Source organism: Cetorhinus maximus, chromosome 11, assembly GCF_964194155.1.
Source record: "Cetorhinus maximus chromosome 11, sCetMax3.hap1.1, whole genome shotgun sequence".
Lineage (NCBI taxonomy): Eukaryota > Metazoa > Chordata > Chondrichthyes > Lamniformes > Cetorhinidae > Cetorhinus > Cetorhinus maximus.
The window spans coordinates 116,984,247-117,000,431 of NC_135889.1; the positions used below are offsets into that span (position 1 = coordinate 116,984,247).

General features: G+C 41.0%; 1 protein-coding gene across 4 annotated transcripts in view; it reads left to right on the plus strand.

The window, feature by feature from the left end:
* sec22a (SEC22 homolog A, vesicle trafficking protein) overlaps positions 1-16,185 on the plus strand; it is a 55,158-nt gene that overhangs the window by 13,532 nt on the left and 25,441 nt on the right. For 3 of the 4 annotated variants that reach the window (XM_078552630.1, XM_078552632.1, XM_078552631.1), the window contains 3 exons: positions 916-1,119; positions 6,547-6,710; positions 7,936-8,115. In XM_078552630.1, coding sequence (XP_078408756.1) covers positions 938-1,119; positions 6,547-6,710; positions 7,936-8,115 — 526 coding nt within the window. In that variant the 5' untranslated portion in view covers positions 916-937. Of the gene's footprint in view, positions 1-915; positions 1,120-6,162; positions 6,328-6,546; positions 6,711-7,935; positions 8,116-16,185 lie in introns of those variants that run through there. The other variant, XM_078552633.1, reaches the window with a different exon arrangement.

Genomic DNA, 16,185 nt, shown 5'->3' on the forward strand with positions numbered 1-16,185 from the left:
TGTTACAGGCTGCAATCCTGAAAATGCCCCCTGTATCCCAACTTTCTGTCTTTTGTTAGCTAGCCAGTCCTCTGATATTCTACCCGCTACACCACGTGTTTTTATCTTATTAAGTAGCCTTGTGTGTGGTACCTTATCGAATGCCTTTTGGAAATTCAAATATATTACATATACTAGTTCCCCTTTATCTATCCTTGTTTTATACTTTTCTACAGTGCTATTAGGTAAATTAGATTATATCAGGGAGTAGAGGGAAAGGGAATTTTTTTTTGGCCTAATTTTATTCCTGTTGCCCTTTTTCAACTTATGATGCACGTGGTTCTGAAGTGGCAAACAAATATATTTTCTTTAATTAGCCATTCTTTAAATTTAAGCGAGGTTGGGAAGGTCTGGTAGGCAATCGGATCATAGGATTCATCACCACCAAGCCTGAACTTTCACTTGCTCACTCATTCTGCCAATGAGCTCCTGGTCATTGGGTCATGATTAGGAGTTGGAACTCCAGCTAGTTTTTCCCTTCCTATCCCTGGCATGCTGAGGGCAAAAGTCTGGCGACAGAGACTGGAGGAGACTGGAAACATTTGGCAATTTAAGATCTGTATTTGCAATAGGTAGCGTATTTCAATGTCTGCATGTTACATTTAAGGAAATGTTAATGGAACCTTCTATTGGTGTTGCTTCACACACTTGCAGATTATTTACCATGATCAGCAATGATTGAATAATGTTTCTTCAAGTGTACATCTAACCATACTGTGCTTCACCTCGATGCTTGATTCCTATTGTGTTACCCTGCATTACAGTAAATGTACCAACATTTTAAACATAGCTCTTTTGGAAGTAACTTTTACATACTATGCAATTATTTAACACACATTTAAATGTGTTAAAGCGTTTTCCTTAAATGTTTTCCAGCACTCCTGGGACGTTGTCGGAAATGTCCATGGTCCTGTTTGCTTCAGTTGTGCGTGTCAGAGATGGCCTTCCGCTTTCTGCTTCCACAGATTTTGAACAGAACAAAGGAGTTCAGGAGGTCAAGAAGCATCTTAAAGTGCTGTCAAAAAAGCTAGGGCATCTGCCTGACCGATGTACTCTGAAAGGTGTACAGTACAATATACAGTAAGTCATTGATGCCCCTTTCCCCTATTTACTTTAGAAGAAAGGAAGCACTTGCAATTTAGTAGTGCCTCTTGTGTCCTTAAGCACCTTACAGTCAGTGCAATGCTTCTACAATGAAGTCACTGTCATTAAGTACTCAAATGTTAATCTGATTTTGGAGGTATTGGTTAGGTGAAGAAGGTTGACCAGGTCACTGGGGGAATTCTGTGTGCTTTTTCCCACAGTGCAGTGTGGGCCCTGAACGTCCACCTGAGCAATCAAGTTGGTTTTACGTCTTGCCCTAATGACAGGAGCTATAGACAATGCAGCATTCCCTCTGTAACTTCACTGAGGTTTATATGCCCAAACCCTGTGGTACACAGTATTCTGGCTCCACTGGGAGCTAATGCTTTAGGGAGACCCTTGTTGTTTGAGGGGCGTTGACTGCACTCGTAGAGAACTGAAATCACGTGGATTGATGTAGCATACACTAAACATGTAAGGAACACAAATTAGTGACATAAGTATACAAAGTGCTCTTCATTATAGGTTATATCGAGGAAACAATTCTTACTTCCCTCCTCCACATCCACACTCAGTTGTAATATTCATTGCATCTGTTTTGCTCCATGGGGAAAAAATAAGTAAATTTGAGTTTTACAGAGCAAGGCACAGATGGGAAATGCCACTGGTTGTTAGCAAATGGAACGCAGTGTGTAAACCTAAATGCAGATTACTGTCTTCCGCAGAACACTTTTGTTCAAAGTTGTATACAGGTCACTGTCAGCCAAAGGGTCAGTTGTGTTTTTGTAGTGCATGAATTAGTCACTGCCTTGTGTATATTGTACGAAATAAAGAATAGTTGGTGGAGAATTGATGATGTGTATGCAGCCCCTTGTTGGCTTGGGGCTGGTCTAAGATGAAGGTATTAAAACTGCTTTTGTTTGCTGTGCTGGCTGAAACTTGCCTTAAAATGGAAATAAATATAACAAAGCCAACATTACCTATTATACTGGAGGTCTGTGACTTCTAAAACCATGTTTGCCTGTTTCATTAATCATCTTAAATGTCATCATGTTTCTGTAGTTCCCACCACAATCTGAGGTCAGTCCCGTTGATGTGCAGCGTAACCTAGCAAAAAGGTCAGACAGGGAAGTGAGGGGAGGTGATGACTGACATCTCTTTAATCTAAAATTAATGGACTTGTTGAAAACATAAGACTAGAGAGACATTTCTCCAAAAAAACAAACCCATGATCTGGATATGTGCTCATCACTATTGGCTGATATGGTTATATACTAAGTAATTTCTACCCTTCAGCAGTGTAAATGTAGTAAGTGTTATTCAAATGATTACAAAACAGAAACATTGAAGCCCCACCTATAGTCTTCATGTCTCTCTGAAATGCAAGTTTCATGGTAAGTGACAGGGATAAGTCTAGCAGTTAGGGGCCAATTAGCTTAACATCTGTGGTGGGAAACGTTTGGAGACGATCCGGAAAATAACTAATTGCCATTTGGAAAAGTATGGGCTGTAAAGTGAACGTCAGCACAGATTTGTTAAAACAAATCATGTTTGACTATCTTGATTGAGTTCTTTGAAGTAATGGAGAAATTTGACGCGCATATGGACTTTAACAAAACATTTGACAAAATAGTGCATAATAGACTTGTTAGTAAAATTAAAGCCCATGGGATTAAAGGGACACTGGCAGTGTTGTTACAAATTTGACCAAGGCTCAGAGCACACGGAATAATAGTGGTGAATGGTTGTTTTTCAGACTGCAGGGAAATACACTGTGGTGTTCCCCACGAGCCAGTAAATAGGGCATCTTTTCAAAGTATACACTAACACAAATCTCAAAGATGTCGTAAATGGTGAGGAGGATAATGGACTTCAGGAGGACACAGACAGACTGGTGAAATGGGAAGACGCATGACAGAATAAAATTAACTAAGCAATGTGAAGCAGTACATTTTGGTAAGAAGAATGAGGGAGACAATATATAGTAAATGTCACAATTTCGAAGTAGGTGCAGGAACAGATAAACATGGAGGTGTGTGTACACAAATCCTTGAAAGTGTTAGGTGAAGCTGTGATTGGTTCCTTGGCTTTAGTAGTGATAAAGAGTACCAAAAGAATGGAAGCTTGGCAAAATCTTCATAAAATGCTGGCCAGGCCTCAGCTGGTGTATTGTGTTCATTTCTGGGAACCACACTTTAGGAAGGATACACACTTTTTAAGTGACTCGCTTCTGAACCATTTGAATGGCATCTCTGAGTGGGATGGCCACACTGTGACTCACTATAGGCCATTTTCTGTTATGGGCTCATGCTGAGCAACGAGGCTCAATTCTAGCTGGATTTGAACCCAGGCCATAGAGGAGAAAAGGCGATCTGTCAATGCGCTGTGCTACCCTGTCCTCCTACCTATTGCCCAAGTGTCATTTTTCCGCCTCTTGATTGACACTAGAATGTGTAGTGAACAGACGGATAGTTTATCATCTGCCTCCTTCAATAGATCATGTAGCTTTTGAAATCTGTAGGAGAAACAGTGACATGAAAACAAATAGTTCAAACCTCCTTTCCTTTGCAGAATAGTATGTATTGTCTGGCAATCTGTTAACAATTGGAGCATTGGATTCTATGCCTATCCTTCAAGCTTAAATTTTGCTCTTCTACTTAAAATATCTTTTGCTTGGCCTATTAAAAAATACAGAAGTGCAAAAATCCTAGCGAAGATACAGCTGACATGATGAACATTGAAGTTAGTAGTTTTAGCAGGCAGGAGAAATAGGCCTAATATTGCAGATACATGAAATGCTGATTTGACCAGTTGTATGTGGAAAAATTGCAGAATAAAAGCACTATATTATCCTCTTATAAGGGGAGTTCTGAGTGAGCTAAGATTACGGTAACTTTCTGGTTCTAGGATGTATTCATGCTTTCAAGTTGTGATTGGAATACTAACAGCATTACATTTATGTAGGATAAATCGAGTCCCGAGTATGTTTAGAGTGGGACTTTCGCGTGTTTTGCTGCCATTTATTCCTGTGACAGGTTAACCCTTGACTGGGTTCTGTCTGTTTTTATGCTATAATTGCAAAGTGAAGCATATTTGCTTCAAACCAATATTGCAGTCACACTGTAAATGCTTCCGAAGGTTACGTCAGAATGCAAGTAAGGAATGTACTGTTAAAGGTTTTGAAATCACCTTTGTTATTAAGTTAACATGGGCCTATATTTCCATGTATTAAAAACAGAAAATGCTGGAAAAACTCAGCAGGTCTGGCAGCATCTGTGGAGAGAGTAACAAGAGTTAGCGTTTTGAGTCCATGTGACTCTTCTTCAGAGCTTCCATGGTTTGATAAAGCAAAAAAAACCTGTTATGTTTATCAAAAAGTAATTCTGTCTTAAAGGCATTATTGTACATTTAGGGCCATTGATCCCTGCTGAGACAGCATTTAGTTTACTGTAGAGTGACAAGCATGCAAGAGTCAATTTTGTTCCTTCAAATTATTTTAAAATCGAAATGTTGGACAGCACTATTGCACAGGACATTGGAGCACCACCTCATGGCGCTGTGGAATCGTGGGCTCATGCCCACAAGCTTGTCTCAGCCATGTTCCTGCGGGGAAGTGATGAATTTTTGTTTCTTCACAAGTTGGGCAAGAGCTTCAATGCTTGAGTTTTTTCCCCAATCCACTCTTGTGGATCTTCCATTGGTTGCTTCAGAGAAACTGAAGGCGTGTGAGAAGGTTGCCTGCTTTCCCTAACTGCAGGTGATGTGGGGACACCAGGATACAGGAAAAGATATATTTCCTAACAAGGCAGGGGAGTTTGGCACTTTCACTGTCTCTAAAAAAAAAAAAAAAATTGCTGTCCACCTTAGTATACAGAAACACAGAATTGTTTTGGTGCAGAAGGAGGCCATTCGACCCATCATGTCTGCACTGGCTCTCCAGGTGAGCGTTATGACTTAGTGCCATTCTCCCGCTTTTTTCCCCGCACCCTTGCACATTGTTTCCATTTAAATAATCATCCAATGCCCTCTTGAATGTCTCGATTGAACCTGCCTCCTCCACACTTCCAGGCAGTGCATTCCAAACTCGAACCACTCACTGCATGAAAAAATTTCTTCTCACATCACATTTGTTTCTTTTGCAAATCACTTTAAATCTAAGCCCTTTAGTTCTCGATCCTTTTACGAGTAGGCACAGTTTTTCCCTATCTGCTCTAATCAGCCCCCTGATGATTTTGAACACCTCTATCAAATCTCTTGGCCTTCTCCTCTCAAAGGAGAACAGCCCCAACCTCTCCAATCTATCTTCACAACTGAAGTTTCTCATCCCTGGAACCATTCTTGTAAACCTCTTCTGCACTCTCTCCAATGCGTTCACATCCTTCTTATAGTGTGGCACCCAGAACTGTACACAGCACTTCAGCTGAGGCCTAACTAGTGTCTTATTTGATGCACTTTTTGATGGCAATAATGCACTTCAATTTCTGCAGCAACCCTTATTCACTGTTCCCCATTGTTGACTATCAGCAATGATGCAATCTATCCTCCTGTAAGTAAGTCAGTCAATTTTCATTTTTTGTATTTCAAGCCAATAATACATTAAGACCAGCCTTTATTTCTCCTGTTAACATCTGAAGTTACTTTCCAGTCAACCGTGAAGCTCAGAACTTGGTGAAATGCTTAAGAATTACTTTGGCAGCTTACATGATTTTCTAAAACTGAGGTTTGCTTTAACACAACCTCCTTAGAGCAATGTAAAGGAGGAGAATCTAGTTAAATCCTAGTAGTAGAATAATGTAAAAGCAATGGAAATGGTTCATTAGGATATTACAGCTATAAAGAGAGTGACTTACGTTGGGGTTTTTCAGTAGTGCTGGGAAAGTTGAAGGATGACTGATGTGGGCCTTCAAGATGTGACAGGTACCATGAAGTAAATACTCATAAGCTTGTTTCCATCAGTGAGATGGTGCCAAGAGGGCACAAATTTTATGACCATCTCAAAAAGAATTATTAAGGAGGATAGAATTTTTTTTTAGCTAAGAAGATGGCTAGAATGTGGAATTCCCCATTGAAAACTTCTGAAGCAGAGTCCACAAATTCTTTAACACGCGGAAGGAGAGCAGGATTCGATTACATGGCTCGTGGAAGGAAAGCACTGGTGCAGACCTATTGTTTTTGTGTTGCAACATTCTCTGAATCTCAGCTGTGGTTAAATTCATACACTCATTCAAGTTTGGAATATGATAAAACATGGTTTTTAAGGTTTTTTCCTGCTTCAGAAGAGGCAAGTGCATTTAATGCATTTGCGAATTGTAGAGTGTTAATTTTAGTAATGTGCCATTTGCTCGATTATTTTGAATCATTTCTGTACACTAATTGTTTCATATTTTCTGTATTATGCATTAATTAATCTGTTCTTCTCCTTAGTTTTATAAGCTCATTAGGACTAGGGTATATGATGATCTGCTCTGAAAACTACCCAAACGTCCTCGCTTTCTGTTTCTTGGATGAACTGCAACGAGAATTCATTACTTTATATGACACAATGAGGATAAACATTGCTGTCAGGCCATACTCCTTCATAGAATTTGGTGAGCTCGCAGGTTTCAGTAAATGGACTAAATGATGATGGAAGCAATGATAATCTGTCTTCTAGAGTGTAAATTTGTGGAGGGGAAAGACATGAGAAGTGTTAATTACATGTTACTGGGGGGGGAAGTAGATAGAATTTTAAACTATGTTAATCTAATTTTATTACATTAAGTATAATTTTTCATTTTGGTACAGTGAAGTCAGGTGCATAAGTCACATCTTTCTCTTGTATAGTAATTTGGACAGGAGTAAGATTATAACAAAGAGGCCTGCTGTGTATTTGAGATCAAACAACAGTTTATTGTAATGCACAACAAATAATGGGAAGCATATGGCACATTAACTTAGTGTACAATCCTTTGAGTTCTGCATTAAGGGGTTCAGTCCACCTCAGGCTAATGGGATAAAATCAATCTCTCTGCCTTCAACTGAGAAGGTGGACAAGTCACTTTTGCCATCTCTGACACTGAGTTGTGCAGGTTGACTTGCATTTCCAAGGTTCCCTCACCTCCCCTCCCTGCCCCCAGACAGCCTGGGTTAAGTTAATTACTTAAGTGATGGAGGTTGAAGGAAATAACTTACCCCTGGAAGCTTATTGTAAAAGTTACTTGTTTTGTTAATTGTTGGCTAAAGAATTACAATTCACCACTGCAGTACATCAAAGAATATTGATTGTTTAAAATGAGAATAGTTAAATTCAAACCCATTTCACCATTTTGTAAAGAAAAAGAAACTGTCTTACGAATAGTATTGAAGTTAATTTTATCACCACCGTGGAATGTTTCCCTCCTTGCCGGGCCGCTCGGCATGACCCCATTGCAAACTCTGGTTTCAAACTGTCCTCTGGGCCACCTCAGAACAGCCCAGAACCACCCTCACTCCTGGTGGCACCAACAGGTAAAAATTTCTGTTCTATTAGTAATGGCCTGGAATTCACTGCCTCCGAGTGTCGCGGAAGCATAGATGATGAATAATTTGAAAGGAAACTGGACAGTTTCTTGAGGGAAATAGACTTAAGGCTACCAGGATAGATGAGCAGGGGAATGGGACTGATTGAATTGCTGTGTGCAAAGATGGCATGGACTCGATGGGCTGAATGGCCTTCCTCTGTGCCATTTTGACTCTGAGAATCCATTTCTTTGAAATAATAAAAAAATCTTAATTCTGTTTTTTAAAAGAAAAAGGATTTTTATGTTTCAAAATGTGTTTACTTTAAACCTGTAGATAATTTTATCCAGAAGACCAAGCAGAGGTACAATAACCCTCGGTCTCTAGCAACGAAGATAAACCTTGCTGACATGCAGACAGAGATCAAATTGAGGCCATCCCATCAGCTAACTACGCTAGATGTTGGAACAGTAAACGGAAGCGTAAACCCACATGCTGCCCCTTATAAGGGGATAGGTGAGACACTTTAATTTTTGGCAAGTTTCATAAATATGTGTACCATAGCATCATGTTAGCAGCTTCACATCTCCTCTCCTAAGACCTACCGCCTGCTCCCTTATTCCCCCTCTGCTCAGCTCCTGATGAATGAGCTATCACTCATCATCAACAATGTACATTTATATAGCATCTTTAACGGAACCTTCCAAGACACTTCACAGAAACATTAACTGTCAAAAATCTCACTGATATCACCGACTACCTTTTAAAATGCTCCTTAAAATCTATCGCCTTAACCAAGCTTTTGGTCCCCTGTCCTAATATCTCTGTGTGTTTTGGTGCCCATTTTTGTTTGAGTAAACTTCTTTAAAGTGTTTTAGAATGTTTTACTATGTTAAAGGCACTATATAAATGCAAGGCAATGTTAATTCTTTGGCTCAGGGACCTGGTCTTTCTTATTCCTTTTAAATCTGTTATCATTGTATTTCACTTCAAAAGGCCATTATTATGGCACAGCCGATGGTAAATGCTGAGTTATTCAAATCACAGAGGGAACCTTGAGACAACTGCCACAACTATTTTTGCAATTTGTATATTTCAAGGTGCGGGCTTTGAATTCAGTAGTAATAAGACGACCGAGCCTTATAGGTTTTTACAAAACTAGATTAAACATTTATTAATAAGAGAAATGATTTTAAACACATACATATGCCTACAAATTACTACTATAATAACTTCTAAATCCCCTAATTAATCTGACTCCCAGTTACACCTCTGTTAAGGCAACAGTAAGACACACAGATTTTTAAAGACCCAGGCAAAGAAATATGATACCCTGAACAATCCAATTCAGAGTGAGGTTTCTTAACTTCAGTTCGCTGTAGACAGCAGTTTGAGGCGTAGATGCCTGCCTTTACACATAACCTCTCCTTTATACATTTTTTCCCATTTGAAAGCAAATTCCCATTGTTTCACTATGTCTTTGGACTTTACCTCCCTGATCATAAAAATTTACCATAGTACCAATTTTACCAGTATCTTTGGGAAAAATAAACACAGTTTCTGAACTTCACCTGGCTAGGTGACACATTTCACCCCTCCTTTGAAAACAATCTAGTCTGGCTTATTTAGAAATGCATCTGGACCTTCTATACTCTTTAGCTGCAGTCCCTGTTTTGACCTATCTTCTTTTATAAGGTTCTCAAACGCTCGGAAGTGAAGGTCTGTGAGAGGGTGTTGAAGAAATTTACCAGAATGATTCCAGGGATGGGGCAATTTTAGTTACAGGGTTAAGTTGGAGAACTTGGGGTTTCCTCGGAGTAAAAGAGATTGAAGGGAGATTTGATAGCACTGTACAAGATTATGACAGGTTTGGATAAGGGAGACAAGGAAAAACTGTTCCCATTAGTGTAAAGACTGGGGGACACAAATTTAAGGTTTTTGGACAAGATATGCAGGAGGGGTAATGTGAGGAAGAACTTTTTATGCAGCAAATGGTAATGAGCTGGAACTCGCTGCCTATGAGGATAGTGGAAGCACTGACAATGAATGATTTCAAAATGAAATTGGATGGGAACATAAAGGAAATAAACCTGTAGGGCTACGGTGACCGAGCGGGGGAGTGGGCCTGATTGGGTTGCTCCCCGGAGAGCTGACACAGACTTGATAGGCTGAACAACCTCATTCTGTGCCGTATATGACTCTATGACTTGATTGGCACCTAAACGTTCTGCCACTTTCTATTCAGATCCCTTCAATGTGGGTTCCCTGCTGTCCACAGTACTGGAATTTATAAAGAAATCAGCAAGAAGATCCAGTGTGACTGCAGCTTCAGTGCATTATCCCTGTCACCTAAATTCAAGTGTGTGTATAGATGAGTGAGAGGGCTATTCCATCCACCTAAACCAGTTCACCCAGATTATGTTGCAGTTTCTCACATTGCCCTAAGCAACATTGTCTTCAGGCAGAAGCAAAACTGTGAGCAGTTCAGGAAAAGTTCTCCATTTCCCTAAGTCACATGAGCAAATTCAGGCGACCAGAGTTGGCCATGGTTCACCGTAATCTCAACTAACTCAAATCTTACCCCTTAACTGGAGATATCCTTTTCTCTCAGCAACTTCTCAAGTTCTCTTTAAAGTACAAGAGTAAAATACTGAGGATACTGGAAATATAAAAGCAAAAGAAATTATGGAAATGCTCAGCAGGTCAGGCAGCATCTGTGGAGAGAGAAACATAGTGTTAATGGACTGGATTTTATGCTCTCTTGCCGGCGGCTTTGAAGGCGGAGGGGTGCACACAAAATCCAGCGGATGGCCTTCTCACCACCTAGCGGCCCACCCTTGACCTGTCTAAATTTTACAGATGGGGTGGGAGAGGGGAGTGAGCAGGGGAGGTGTTTGGTAGCCCAACCTCCCTCGGGCCTATTGAAGTGGTAAGTGACCAGTTAATGGCCACTTAAGGGCCTCATCCTGCCGCTGCTGCCAGTATCTCACCCGTGGCAGGGTGAGGCCCACGCCACACAGGAAGCCCCGACAGCTGGTGTTAGGCAAAATGCCATCTTTGTGGGTCCCCTGGGCCCATTGGAGACACAGTTCACTCCCCACACTGCCAACAACGCCCCCCCCCCACCCCCCCCACCCAACCTCTTGAAACTGGCCCCTCACCTCGCTTGCTGAGACCCCCGACCCCCTGACTTACTTGGGCTTCTCAGCATGGTAGGACTGCCTGTGGTCCCAGCAGTTGCCACCACTCCTGGCTGGTGCTCATGGAACTACAGAGCTATTGACCATCCAATTGGCTGTCAGCTCTCTAAGGTGGGACTTCTTACTGAAATGGGGGTGGAAGTCTTGCCTTAAAGCAATTAACGATGCTGCCAATGTTAAATTGCTACAGGGTAACCATAGCCAGACTGCAGACTAGTTAGTGTGCCAGGTTCTGAGAGAGGGTGAGCAACTATAGGCAGCAAGATGCTGAAGCTCACCATGTAGGAAGGCAGGTGGAAGTTTGCCCTTGGATTGAAAAGACCAAATTCATGAGGAGTTAAAATGAGGGCGAAAGATTCACCTGGCTTGAACTAGAAAAAGAATCATTGGGAAAAAAACCTCACAGTGAACAACAGTGCTGAGATTAAAAGGTCCCAGGCTGAGAAAGGGAAGAACAGAAGTAAACCTTTGGGACTGGTTCTGGGTGAATTGACTGCCTACTTAAAGGATAGTGTAAAGTATACCTGTAAAGTGTTTTCAGTTGCACTAAAAGGTGAATGGTTCTGTTTTGTGATTTAAACTATAAGTTACCTACAAAGACTATGTTTAATGAATAGTGCTTTTAAGTCTTTTGTTACAGTAAAAGTCTTAAAACGTGAAATTATTGTGTCATTCTTCAGCTATTAACTGGAAGTTCGAATTTCTTTATAAAATTATCGGTCTCTGCCGAGATTGTAACAAAACCTCAAATGATCCAAGTATAGTTCTCATGTCTTATTTCCTAGGCTGTTTTCTTTGATGAGCATCTTGTGGTTTGTCTTGGTTTTCTAACTCCATATGCTTAGCTGTGTCCACATAATGCTATCTAATAGTCCCAGTATAGATCTCTAAGGAGCTCCCTTTGCTTCCATGACTTAAGCCAACTCTCCATTGAATGTTGTAACTGCCCTGAGATCTTCGTAATTTTGTCATGACCTTCTTCATCAAATGTATTTTGGAAATCAGGGCACATAATATCAACTAGCCTATCCTCATCCACCATTGCACTCCGTAAAAGAATTCAGTCAAGGCAGGCAGGACCAACATTCCCTCATCTTCATCCTCTCTGCAACCTTCACCATAGACAGTCATTCCAACATTGCATTCAAGGTGCTATTTAAATGCAGCTGTCATAATTGAACATCAACATGTATGAGTATGTATAGAACTGCAACAAACCCTGTCCTTCAAATGTAAATAATTGCTTCTCAATTTCTATTCTTAATTACTAATGTCAAGGATAGGTAGGTATATATGACAGGCGTTTCCACCAATCTCCGAGTTTAAGGTAACATTTCGTGCACTGCATATTGCCAACCTAGGAGCAGCATAGGCCAATGACTGGGAGCAGCAAGAAACCTGCTTTACTCTGTTTACCAGGTGAATGATGTTTTTTAAGTGGACTTCAGATGAAAATAAAATACACTGGTTGTTTGTTTTTATCCACTTAAATAAAACACCCCAAGGTGTTTCATATGACTGTTAGCTGATAAAATTTGGCACTGAGTCATATAAAGAGATATTAGGACAGATGACCAAAAGATTGGTTGAAGAGATAGGTTTTAAGGCATGTTTATTGGAAGAGTTAGTGGCTGAGAGGCTGAATGAGGAAGTTCCAGCATGGGTCACTGAAGTTCTCTTAAAATATGTCAACAGTTTAACTTTCAATCTACCCTTTTTTTAGCATGGGTCAATATATTGTCTTTAAATGTATTTTTGCTTTATTTTAACACGGTTGCTAACCGTGGTTAATGACTGCATTAAAATAGCGCTCACAAAAATTTAATTGTAATATAATGACCAGTGGGGTCAAAAAATGTCAAAGAAAATGAAATCCCTTTGACTCTAAATGTATTGAATGAGCTGAAAGCGTTAGATTTGTCTGATTGATCCTGCTGTCAAGTCCTGGGGTTATCCAGATGTCAAATCCTGTGGTGTATTTTTAGTAAGAGCTTTAACAGGACTTACACAGCACTTTGTAATCTCCAGTTTCAAAAAGATGGGATTTTTAATTGTGGCTACTAAATATTTGTAAGAACAACCTTAGCTGGGAAGGAATGTGATGCCATATCTTTGACTTGCTTGGAAAGCAAACTTTAGCTAAAGCTCAGCATATGTAAACAGATAATCATCAGTAGATATGGATTGAGAACTAATCACCTGCATTGGGCATTAAACTGATGCTGACATTACATGAGGGAGAGTGTTGAACAGATGGCTAACCGTCTCAAAATGATGAATGTTAATGGCTATCACTGGAATTTGTTTGCTTTGCTTAGGTGTAGGGTTGGGTGAATAGAGTTGTTTAAATTCGTTCACTACCATTTGGTCAGCAGTGCAGGTGGATAAGGTTGAATTTTTAAGCCTAATCGCAGGAAAGGTCATGTGTCTTTTGATTGTTTGAAGTGGGACAAAAAGGAGTTGCTAGAAATGTTCAGTAAATTGTGATGGCTGCTCTGATTATTTAAAGTTGTGGAGAAGAGCTTCAAACTCTGTTACCAATTTCAGTTGTATTTTTGCGCTGTTTCTGACTTGTCACTCTGTAACAGTTGGTACTCTTGTCTGAACTTCATTCAAGCTTTATTCTGCTTAATGAGTGTGATTTCCTAACTGTGCTGGGCCTCAATGTGAACGCCTGTACGGAAGCAGAGCATTTTGACTGGGATTGAGACAGAACTGCAGCAGAATCAATCCCATTGTGGAGACCCACATCTCTTGGCAACTACTGACACAATACTGATGCTTCCTGCATCAGTGAAGGCCCACAGTCCAAGTCACCTAGCTGAAGAAGAATGGGTGTTCAGGTCATAGGGTGAGAAATGTCATGGTCCAACTTATTGTTTCTTGGTTGGACCATGGTTATGATAGCAGCAAAGTAGAGGAGAATGGTGCTAAGTACTTTATGTTTTGCCACATTTTACTATTTTTTTGTTGTCCCCTGCTGTGTCCTTAGTGTATGTCATAGTAAAGTCAACATTGCAGATCACTCATTCTCATATATCTGCAAGTGCAGAGGTGCCAGAAACAATAAAACTGAAACGTCACTTGCAAGCATCTGTAATCTGTAAGTAGTGCAGTATCCAACATGAAAATGCTATTTTCATGGTCTTAATACTTTAGGAGATTCTATAAAACTATGTCTGAATGTAACAATAGATAGGATTGGAGACAATCACACTAACCTTGACCTCTCTCCATGAATCATTTTGTCACTTTTTTTTAATGCTTCAGTAACTTTAGACGCACTCACTCACTCTTCAGTAATTCAAGGTTGGCATTCACGTTCCGCTGAATCCATTGTCTCTCTGTTAGTGTTTTAGACTTTGAAGCTATCAAATCCCTTGTTCACACATGTCCTTGTAAGGTCATGCCAAAAGGCTGTGCTATGTCTCTGATCCACCAAGCAAGTTAACACATTTAAACTATGGAAACAGATAGAGATTGGTTGGATCTGAGCTGACTTGGTCAAACACGTTGAGGCTGATTTGGAGACCCAGGGATAGAAGAGCTCTGCTTTTATAGATGACAGATAAAGAACCCCCTGTTCCATGAAAGTCAGGAACTGCACCAGAAATTCAGTACCCTCTCAAAATGGGCCATGGAATTCTGGAACGCTGCCTGTATAGAGTCAGGAATTGTGGATTGGTATTCAGGAGGGGGCCTTTGACATGGGTTGGTCTCAGCATTCGGGGAAGGGCTCTGAAATTGGGGTGAGACAAGATGGACACTGGGGAATGTGACCTTGGTGAGTGGAGGAGAAAGGGGACTAGAAGGACTAGTTGGGCAATTGAGGCTCAGGGAGGACTCGATGTTGGCACCATCATTCTCTTCAGAGCCAGGAGCAGAAGCCACAATGTGGAGAGGGAGCAGCACTGAGAGGGGAACAGTCAGCAAAGTGGAGAAACCAAAGGGGAAGGGAGGAGGAAGATTCTTAAACTGTGGGCTATTGACCAAGGACTTCTTCACCGCATGTGGGTATTGATGTGGAAAATAATATTTTATATGAAAGGAACTTAGAATTAGTTCCTCCGGTCCCAATGCAGGACAATGGGCAGCAAGACTCTGCCACTGGCTGCGGTCCATCACAGTCTCTTTCGCTGCAGCCCAGGTGGTGTCCCACTCTTGGAGATCCTCCTTAAATTTACTTTGCCAGGTCTTCATCTCCCATCTGGTGGTGCTCATTCTAGTGCCACTCTGGTGGGGCATACATCCAGGAAGCGAGCTACATGTCCTGCCAACTTCAGTCGCCTCTCCGTCACAATGTCCCACAGGCACCTCTGACCAGTCCTTTGTAGCCCTTCTTTGTTGGTGATGCTGTCCCTCCATGTAATGTCCAGGATCTTACATAGGCAGCGCTGGTGAAAGACATCCAACTTACATGACACCTTTGCTGTTCTCTTCCATGTCTCGCTGGCACAGATTGCGGTTGGTACTACTATGGACATGTAGAGTCGCAGCTTTCATGGCCATGTTGATGGTGTTCAATGCCCAGACTGTGGTGGGGCCACTGGAAGACTGAGGCTGTTTTGCCAATTCTCGTGTGAAAGGGAAGACAACTATCTAAAAAGGAGGAATATTAAAGGATTTGGAGGTTACAGCAGAGAGTGCCAGGACTGAGGTTTGAAATCCTCCTCCTATACTGCAGTTTCTTGCTTTTCCCACTTCGCCTGTTCACACGTAGCTTCTTGATTCTCGGGATATCTCGCACAACAATACAGACTGCCAAAATGAGCGGATCCCAGAACCGAGACATCCTTACCTCAATAGACGTTGACCCCAGGATGGTAATGAACTGGGAAACCCAATCAACAGAAAATGGAACTGAAGTCACACCCCGCTGGCAGGGCTCCAGAATTAGACACAATCCGAGGAGAATTATAAAAAGGAAGGAACGCTGCAGGAGATGCAGCTAATTCTGGGATATTTGACTCATCTGCTTTACAATACATACTATGTATGACCAGGACCTGATGGTTTATTCCTGAGAAAAAGTGAAGTATCTGATTATAATTTTCCCAGATTCTTCACCAAAAAGTAGGAAGAATGCTGCCTCTCAGGATTATAGGATGGCAAGTTTGACACTTACCTTCAAAAAAGGATGGGTTAAGCCAAGGAAATAAAGATCAGTTAGCTGCACTTCAGTTGTTGGTAGAGATGAAAACCGAGGGTGAAGCTACAAGGCACTTGAATAAACGTAAACTAATTGAATATGGTGATTTCATTTGTTGGTTTTCACCATAACCTTAATGGAGCCGTTGACAATATAGTGAGTACGGTTTACTGAAATGTCAGTTTTGCTTGACCAGCATTAGAAAATTCTTTAAAGCAGTAACAGACAGCACAGATA